This window comes from Trematomus bernacchii, unplaced genomic scaffold (genome assembly GCF_902827165.1).
Source record: "Trematomus bernacchii unplaced genomic scaffold, fTreBer1.1, whole genome shotgun sequence".
NCBI lineage: Eukaryota > Metazoa > Chordata > Actinopteri > Perciformes > Nototheniidae > Trematomus > Trematomus bernacchii.
The window spans coordinates 32,731-42,500 of record NW_022987729.1 but is presented as its reverse complement, the minus strand read 5'-3'; the positions used below and the strand labels follow the sequence as shown (position 1 = coordinate 42,500).

At 45.3% G+C, this 9,770-nt stretch overlaps 1 protein-coding gene across 1 annotated transcript in view; it reads left to right on the top strand.

Annotated features, from left to right (window-relative positions):
• LOC117494674 (barrier-to-autointegration factor-like) overlaps positions 1-9,289 on the top strand; it is a 10,894-nt gene extending 1,605 nt beyond the window's left edge. Inside the window, exons 2-3 of the mRNA XM_034145602.1 lie at positions 6,108-6,234; positions 8,768-9,289. Of these exons, the coding sequence (XP_034001493.1) occupies positions 6,109-6,234; positions 8,768-8,914 (273 nt within the window). The 5' untranslated portion in view covers position 6,108 and the 3' untranslated portion in view covers positions 8,915-9,289. The remainder of the gene's footprint in view (positions 1-6,107; positions 6,235-8,767) is intronic.
• The last annotated feature ends 481 nt before the right edge of the window (positions 9,290-9,770 follow it).

Sequence of the window (9,770 nt, the reverse complement as noted above, 5' to 3'; positions counted from 1 at the left end):
ATGGTAGGGGGTTGTGCTTGTGTCATTATGGCAGGGGGTGTGCTTGTGTCATTATGGTAGGGGGTGTGCTTGTGTCATTATGGTAGGGGGGGTGTGCTTGTGTCATTATGGTAGGGGGTGTGCTTGTGTCATTATGGCAGGGGGGTGTGCTTGTGTCATTATGGCACGGGGTGTGCTTGTGTCATTATGGCACGGGGTGTGCTTGTGTCATTATGGCACGGGGTGTGCTTGTGTCATTATGGCAGGGGGGTGTGCTTGTGTCATTATGGCAGGGGGTGTGCTTGTGTCATTATGGTAGGGGGGTGTGCTTGTGTCATTATGGCAGGGGGGTGTGCTTGTGTCATTATGGCAGGGGGGTGTGCTTGTGTCATTATGGTAGGAGGGGGTTGTGCTTGTGTCATTATGGCAGGGGGTGTGCTTGTGTCATTATGGTAGGGGGGGGTTGTGCTTGTGTCATTATGGCAGGGGGTGTGCTTGTGTCATTATGGCAGGGGGGGTGTGCTTGTGTCATTATGGCAGGGGGGTGTGCTTGTGTCATTATGGTAGGGGGTGTGCTTGTGTCATTATGGCAGGGGGTGTGCTTGTGTCATTATGGCAGGGGGTGTGCTTGTGTCATTATGGCAGGGGGGGTGTGCTTGTGTCATTATGGTAGGGGGTGTGCTTGTGTCATTATGGCAGGGGGTGTGCTTGTGTCATTATGGCAGGGGGTGTGCTTGTGTCATTATGGTAGGGGGTTGTGCTTGTGTCATTATGGCAGGGGGGTGTGCTTGTGTCATTATGGAAGGGGGTGTGCTTGTGTCATTATGGAAGGGGGTGTGCTTGTGTCATTATGGCAGGGGGGTGTGCTTGTGTCATTATGGCAGGGGGGTGTGCTTGTGTCATTATGGCAGGGGGTGTGCTTGTGTCATTATGGCAGGGGGTGTGCTTGTGTCATTATGGCAGGGGGTGTGCTTGTGTCATTATGGCAGGGGGTGTGCTTGTGTCATTATGGTAGGGGGTGTGCTTGTGGGATGGGGAACACTCAAAGATTTGTATTCAGATACATTATTTTTGGATTGAGCCGGTTTGTTTTCTTGCTAACAACTTCCCGCATTTGTAAAACACTCGCTCACATGGAACAGATGAGGCTGGCATGCATACAATAGTTTTGCTAGTTTGAAAAGATGAGGATACACATTTTGATGGTCCACCCAGTACGCCAGTGGGTCTTGTGATCTTTCCAGCAGTGGATCAGTCACGTGCCGCTGCACCTCCACTGTAGCATCCCTTGCCCTCCTCGCTTCAGAAGCATCTCAGTCCAGAGTTTCCCAAAGGCTAAGACCTGACAGACAAACATGACTGTAATCATCAGTACTGAAAGGTTTCAAAGTGTGTCCTGTTTTACTTGTACTTATTTTGTCCTGCATTTTATCAATGAACTATTTCTAACATTACCTGTGGAGGATGGATGGTCAACATTGGCTGGTGCCGGTTGAGCTGATGAGGGGGGCTGTTCTTCTGTATGCGTGTCAGGTGGTGCGTTGTTCCTCAGTTGTGTGCAAAGTGCTGTCAGTGGTTTAACTGATGCCGCTGCCTGTGCTCGATTGTAGAATCCAATAGTCTTGAATCTAGGATCCAGCAGCTCCTAGACTAACAGGGTCACTTTGGCTCTCCCTGGTGTCCAACTTGTTCTGCATAGTTGACTCCAAGTTCTGTCCCAGTAGTTTCTCTGTGTCGTGGCTTGTTTTTCCAATGATGTCATACAAGTATATCATCAACATTTTTGTAATTGGGATGACCTTTGACCCTGAGACTCTCTTCTCCTCGGACAGTTCTACTGTTGCCTGGAACAAGGGGGCGAGCAATTGCAGGCATGCATCCGCTGTGTCATAGTCCTCAGAGGACAGAGGTCTCACGTCTGTTTTCAGCGTCGAAAGAGCTGCCCCCCCCTGACTGCCTCTCTTTGAAAAGGCGTTGTAGCATGAGGTAGGTGCTGTTCCAGCATGAGGTAGGTGCTGTTCCAGCATGAGGTAGGTGCTGTTCCAGCATGAGGTAGCTGCTGTTCCAGCATGATGTAGGTGCTGTTCCAGCATGAGGTAGGTGCTGTTCCAGCATGAGGTAGGTGCTGTTCCAGCATTAGGTAGCTGCTGTTCCAGCATGATGTAGCTGCTGTTCCAGCATGAGGTAGGTGCTGTTCCAGCATGATGTAGGTGCTGTTCCAGCATGATGTAGGTGCTGTTCCAGCATGAGGTAGGTGCTGTTCCAGCATGAGGTAGGTGCTGTTCCAGCATGAGGTAGGTGCTGTTCCAGCATGAGGTAGGTGCTGTTCCAGCATGAGGTAGGTGCTGTTCCAGCATGAGGTAGCTGCTGTTCCAGCATGAGGTAGGTGCTGTTCCAGCATGAGGTAGCTGCTGTTCCAGCATGATGTAGGTGCTGTTCCAGCATGAGGTAGGTGCTGTTCCAGCATGATGTAGGTGCTGTTCCAGCATGAGGTAGGTGCTGTTCCAGCATGAGGTAGCTGCTGTTCCAGCATGATGTAGGTGCTGTTCCAGCATGAGGTAGGTGCTGTTCCAGCATGAGGTAGGTGCTGTTCCAGCATGAGGTAGGTGCTGTTCCAGCATGATGTAGGTGCTGTTCCAGCATGACGTAGGTGCTGTTCCAGCATGATGTAGGTGCTGTTCCAGCATGAGGTAGGTGCTGTTCCAGCATGATGTAGGTGCTGTTCCAGCATGAGGTAGGTGCTGTTCCAGCATGATGTAGGTGCTGTTCCAGCATGATGTAGGTGCTGTTCCAGCATGACGTAGGTGCTGTTCCAGCATGATGTAGCTGCTGTTCCAGCGGGTGTCCACTTCCTGAATAAGCTTCAGCACAGGCCGATTCATCTGCTCCTGCACTTCTCTGATCCTCTCTTTTGCTGATGTGCTGGTTTTAAAGAACGTGACTACTTTTCTAGCCCTTGTGCGTAGGTCTTGCGTCCAGAGATTTCTTCACCACTAAATTGAGTGAATGAGCAAAGCAAAGTGCATGCCTTAGATTTAAACTTCTGACAGAGGCAACTATTTGCTCCTGCATCCGTCACAATTGAGGTCACTTTGCCTTCAGTGCCCCATTCCTCCATGAGAGACCTCATTGCAGCAGGGAAAGGTAGTCAGGGAAAGGCAGCACTGTGGCTATACAGTCATCCACATAATGGCAGGTCACTGCTAGATATGCGTCCATATTAATGGAGGTCCACATATCAGCAGTCAGGCTCACAGCCTCGACCCTCTGCATGACAGCCTTGGCCTTCGTCTTCTCCTCCTCATAGCGCTGCACCACCATCTCCTTTAGAGCCCGTCTGGATGGAAGAGTGTATTTAGGATCAAGCAAGGCCACAAGCTCCTTGAAGCCACAGTCATCCACGATGGAAAAAGGCTGCGAGTCTTTCTCCACCATATTCACAAGAGCCCCATCCAGCTCTCGCTTCCCGTCCACTAAGACAAAGAAAACCAAAAAAAGCAAATAAGGATTTATGTGAAATTGCTCTCAAAGGAAGCTCCTTATCCTCATCCTTATCCTTATCCTTATCCTTATCCTTATCCTTATCCTTATCCTTATCCTTATCCTTATCCTTAACTTATGAGTCATGGAGTACAGTCATAGCATATTAGTGTTACTAGTTAATATAATGCATACCCTTTGTGTCCCCCTGGTTCACAGCAGCTCCAGGTTTGGCAGTGAAGTGCCTGATCATGAAGTATTCCCATGACACTTCAGTTCAGTTGAACACACCAAGCACTGGACCTGTAGAGAAAGTTACAAATGCTATTGAGTCTATAAAGCTATAGGCTAATGGCTACATTGATCATATACATGATTTTACTCTAAATGCTACTTAATATAGACTTGAGATAGACCATAGCTTTAACACTGTAGTTGACATTTTCTGATTTACTTTTCTTAAGTTACATATTAAACAACCAGCTCACCTACCTTATCATGCGCTATCAGATTGAAGTGTTCCACATCTCAGAACGACCTCTCTTCCTGGCTGGCTCCATAATGATCTAACGCAATACCAACAACTCAACAGCAACAATGCAAACTACGACGACAATCCCACACATTGCCAAATTGTGCATTTTTTTGAGCGGTTATAAAGCAAGTGTCACTTACTAAGTGTCACTTACTAAGTGTCACTCACTGAGTGTCACTTACTGAGTGACGCTCAAATTCAAACTGTTTCAACCCGTCAGAATCGGGACGAGGCAGTGCATTGAATCACCTGATTGGACGGCGAACCAGTGAGTTGATTCATTCAGGAAATGAAGCAGTTGCTGCTTCGGACGTCATATGTCACGTGATTTGAAGCAAGCTTTGAAGCACTGCTTCTATGGAATAGGAAGTCCAGGGTTTGAAGCACGTATCGAAGCTTCAGAGTCAAACTGCCATCACTACTTTAAACTCTTAGTTTGAGTTCGGCTTCCTCCAGCAGGTAAACCCGTTCTCTCTGCGCATGCGCACTGCCTCGCAGTGTAGAAGTACTCAGGTCTTGTACTTGAGTAAAAGTAGAAGTACTCAGATCTTGTACTTGAGTAAAAGTAGAAGTACTCAGATCTTGTACTTGAGTAAAAGTAGAAGTACTCAGATCTTGTACTTGAGTAAAAGTAGAAGTACTCAGGTCTTGTACTTGAGTAAAAGTAGAAGTACTCAGGTCTTGTACTTGAGTAAAAGTAGAAGTACTCAGATCTTGTACTTGAGTAAAAGTACTCAGGTCTTGTACTTGAGTAAAAGTAGAAGTACTCAGATCTTGTACTTGAGTAAAAGTAGAAGTACTCAGATCTTGTACTTGAGTAAAAGTACTCAGGTCTTGTACTTGAGTAAAAGTAGAAGTACTCAGATCTTGTACTTGAGTAAAAGTAGAAGTACTCAGATCTTGTACTTGAGTAAAAGTACTCAGGTCTTGTACTTGAGTAAAAGTAGAAGTACTCAGATCTTGTACTTGAGTAAAAGTAGAAGTACTCAGATCTTGTACTTGAGTAAAAGTAGAAGTACTCAGATCTTGTACTTGAGTAAAAGTAGAAGTACTCAGATCTTGTACTTGAGTAAAAGTAGAAGTACTCAGATCTTGTACTTGAGTAAAAGTAGAAGTACTCAGATCTTGTACTTGAGTAAAAGTAGAAGTACTCAGATCTTGTACTTGAGTAAAAGTAAAAGTACTCAGGTCTTGTACTTGAGTAAAAGTAGAAGTACTCAGATCTTGTACTTGAGTAAAAGTAGAAGTACTCAGATCTTGTACTTGAGTAAAAGTAAAAGTACTCTCAGGTCTTGTACTTGAGTAAAAGTAGAAGTACTCAGATCTTGTACTTGAGTAAAAGTAGAAGTACTCAGATCTTGTACTTGAGTAAAAGTAGAAGTACTCAGATCTTGTACTTGAGTAAAAGTACACCATGTACCTCTGAACTGTAGTGGAAGTACACAGTAGTAGAAAATGGAGATACTCAAGTAAAGTACAAGTACCTCAGAATTGAAGTAAAGGAGTACTTTGTGAGGAAGTATTTAATGACCCTGAGTTTCTCTGAGAGCTGAAACATAAAGAGATGAAGGATCAGAGACACATTTAAACTAAAAACCTAAATACATCTTTTGAGGGAAAAAAGCTCATAATATTTGATGATAACATTTCAAGAAAGATTAAAGTTTGTAATATTTTATGAACACACTCGTTAAGTTTAAAGACGAAAAGGTGTGATATTTATTAACAGTGTTTTTTTAGAAATCCTAAACTGAAATTTCACTTTTTAGACAAACTTGTTTATTTTTCTGAACTTGTTCTCTGTTTCCTACTAAGGGTACTGCTTTGATAAACTAACTCTATTCAGAGTATACATACAGGATGTGATGAACCAAGGCTAAGCTTTATAATGACTGCTATAAAACATCATTAGAGAGACTGCCTGGAGATAATGATTCCAGTTATTGTATGAATGATAAACTCTTATCTTATTATCACAGTGTGCAGTGTTTCATAGCAGCGCTATCCTAGGGGAAACACTGGTGTGTATGTTGGGAGGTTTTTAAAAACAACAATACATCAATATAAAATGTGTATTTGTTTGTGTTTATAAAGCAGTTCATTTTCTCCTCAGGATGTCGACCACGTCTCAGAAACATCGGGACTTTGTGGGCGAGCCAATGGGCGACAAGTCGGTGACGAGTCTGTCAGGGATCGGAGAAATCCTGGGGAAGAAACTGGAGCAGCAGGGCTTCGATAAGGTCTGGGAAATACACTTAGAGAACACTGAGGAAACACTTAGAAAACGCTTAGAAAACACTGAGAAGACACTGAGGAAACACTTAGAGAACACTGAGGAAACATTTAGAAAACACTGAGAAGACACTGAGGAAACACTGAGGAAACACTTAGAGCACACTTAGAGAACACTGAGGAAACACTGAGGAAACACTGAGGAAACACTGAGAAGACACTGAGGAAACACTTAGAAAACACTGAGGAAACACTTAGAGAACACTGAGGAAACACTGAGGAAACACTGAGGAAACACTGAGGAAACACTGAGGAAACACTTAGAGAACACTTAGAGAACACTGAGGAAACACTGAGGAAACACTGAGGAAGACACTGAGAAGACACTGAGGAAACACTGAGGAAACACTGAGGAAACACTGAGAAGACACTGAGGAAACACTGAGGAAACACTGAGGAAACACTTAGAGAACACTGAGGAAACACTGAGAAGACACTGAGGAAACACTGAGGAAACACTGAGAAGACACTGAGGAAACACTGAGGAAACACTGAGAAGACACTGAGGAAACACTTAGAAATACACTGAGGAAACACTTAGAGAACACTGAGGAAACACTGAGGAAACACTGAGGAAACACTGAGGAAACACTGAGGAAACACTTAGAGAAACACTGAGGAAACACTGAGGAAACACTGAGGAAACACTGAGAAGACACTGAGGAAACACTGAGGAAACACTGAGGAAACACTGAGGAAACACTGAGAAGACACTGAGGAAACACTGAGAAAACACTGAGGAAACACTGAGGAAACACTTAGAGAACACTGAGGAAACACTGAGGAAACACTGAGGAAACACTGAGAAGACACTGAGGAAACACTGAGGAAACACTGAGGAAACACTGAGGAAACACTGAGAAGACACTGAGGAAACACTGAGGAAACACTGAGGAAACACTTAGAGAACACTGAGGAAACACTGAGAAGACACTGAGGAAACACTGAGGAAACATTTAGAAAACACTTAGAGAACACTGAGGAAACACTGAGGAAACACTGAGGAAACACTGAGGAAACACTGAGGAAACATTTAGAAAACACTGAGAAGACACTGAGAAAACACTCGAGTCAAGTCATGTGACTCGAGTCAAGTCATGTGACTCGAGTCAAGTCATGTGACTCGAGTCCCCACCTCTGCTATTTAAACTAGAAAATGCATTTCCTGCAGAAAATGCGTGCGAATGCTGTAAACTGTGAACATTTGTGGCTGAATTTAGCTGAAAATGCAGAAAAAGCTTAATATTTAAAAGAAAAGGTTTAAAAAAAACATGTATAGCCTTGATGTCCTGAAATAGCTGAATAATGTAATAGTTGAATGGTTTCTGCAGCTGAAAATAGGCTGAAGGAGTTAGATATCAGATGTAAGCAGTGAATACTTTAGAGCCGTGTGAGCTAACCCGGAGCTAACGGGACAATAAACTCCCGTGGAAGAGCAGCCAGCACTGCAGCGGGCGCTAAATGAAACACATTAATAAACAATGAACCACGGCACTCTGGAGAAAAGTATAAGGTTGGAGAAGTCGTTATTTAATTGAATCTGGCTTCGTATGATTAAAAGCAACACGATCATCGACCCGACGCAGTCCCCGGCCCGTTGTTGTTGTTGTTGTTGTTGTTGTAGTTAGCGCCGTTGGGGAGAAAATCAGCGACGTAAGCTGTGACGTCATGACGCAGCTGCGGCAGCACCAGTCGGGCTCTGGGCGGTGTGAACACAGCGGGAGCTGAACCGAAGAACCAGTTCTGAACCAGAAAAGCACGGAGCTAGAAGGGGAAAGCCTTGGTGTGAAAGGGGCAGAGTTAGGAGGGAACTCGTCTCGTAGCGTTTGTGCACCGTTTTGAAATGCCGCTCCTAAATGACCCTTCTTCGGTAAAGCCACGCTCGCATTGCAGACGAGAGACAGATGGACTTTGAATTGGAATAAACAAAAAAATAATCATCCTCCCACTCGGAGTGAAAATGATATATTTGGGGCTTTTTTGCTTCTGCCAAAATTGCGGTCTTGTGTGTGCGGACTGTCACTCCTGTTGACACGGACAACGTCAGCTAGCTAGTGCCCACTGCCCACCAGCCATGCCCCGACACATGGGGTCACGCCAATCACAAAGCTTTGATGCGTTCAAGTGCATTATTCTGGCACAGGAAGATTATGTTATAGGACATTAACGATAAAACAGAATATTGTTGTTCTATTTTTAGACACATCTCGCGATCGACTGGGAATCTCTGATGTAGACAGACAGTCACCCTGTGTGAGGCAGACCCACATTTGTGCAGCGTTGCGTTCACAATACATACAAAAATAAATCCTCAGGCCAGCAGGCCACTTAACAGGCCGGGCCATCGGGAAACCTCCCAGTCCTCCCGATGGCCAGTCCGGGCCTGCCCTTTATCCATAAAACACTTAAAAAACACCTTTTTAAATTGACATACTTAGAAACATTACATTCAAGTTTGTTGATGTACTCTCTCCCCCCCAGGCGTACGTGGTGCTGGGTCAGTTCCTGCTGCTGAAGAAAGACTCTGAGATGTTTTCTGAGTGGTTGAAGGACGCCAGCGGAGCCAACAGCCGCCAGGCGGGGTCCTGCAGTCAGTGTCTGAGTGAGTGGTGCGACGCCTTCCTCTGAGGCCCCGCCCTCTTCCTCTCCTGTCCACTTACTCTGAGGCCCCGCCCACTTCCCACGAGGCCCAGCCTTCTTCACCTGAGGCCCGCCCACTCCTTCACATGTCCCGCCCCTGTTCATCTGAGACCACACCCACTGTATTTGTGAGTGAGCCGCCTTCCTATGAGGCCCCGCCCACTTCTTCCCACGCCTCCATTCATCTGAGGCCCCGCCCACTTCTCCCCACGCCCCGCCTCTATTCATCTGAGGCCCCGCTCACTCCTTCCCACTTCACCTTATATTAGTCCCGCCTCTCCTGGAAACTCCTCCCCTTCCTGTTTGTTCACCGTGTTTTTATTGTTATTTTGTGGAAAGCTAAATAAAGAGTTGTCAGCTTATTGTGACGCATTACATCAAATGTCTTATTTTTTCACATACTTGTCCATTTTCTGCTAAAGTTTCTACTTTTGAGTTTGTTTATCATTTCTTCCTCTTTCTCATTCAAATGCTCCTTCCTGTATTAGTTATTCTTACAGGAGAATATAACGCTTGCTTAGTGAGGACAGTTCTCCGTGCTTTAGCTGGACCTCCTGACCGTGCTTTAGCTGGACCTCCTGACCGTGCTTTAGCTGGACCTCCTGACCGTGCTTTAGCTGGACCTCCTGACCGTGCTTTAGCTGGACCTCCTGACACTTGAGAGGACGGCAGGGTTGTCCTTTACTGCGTTTAGTGAATGCAACAGAGGCAAGACACCAGACCAATCAGAGAGTTGCATGGAAATAAACGTGTCTTATTGGCTGACAGGTAACACAAGATGATGTTTTCCTCAAAAAGAAGACAGTCCTCCGAGCCAACAAAGCTCAATGTCAGTAAACTTCCA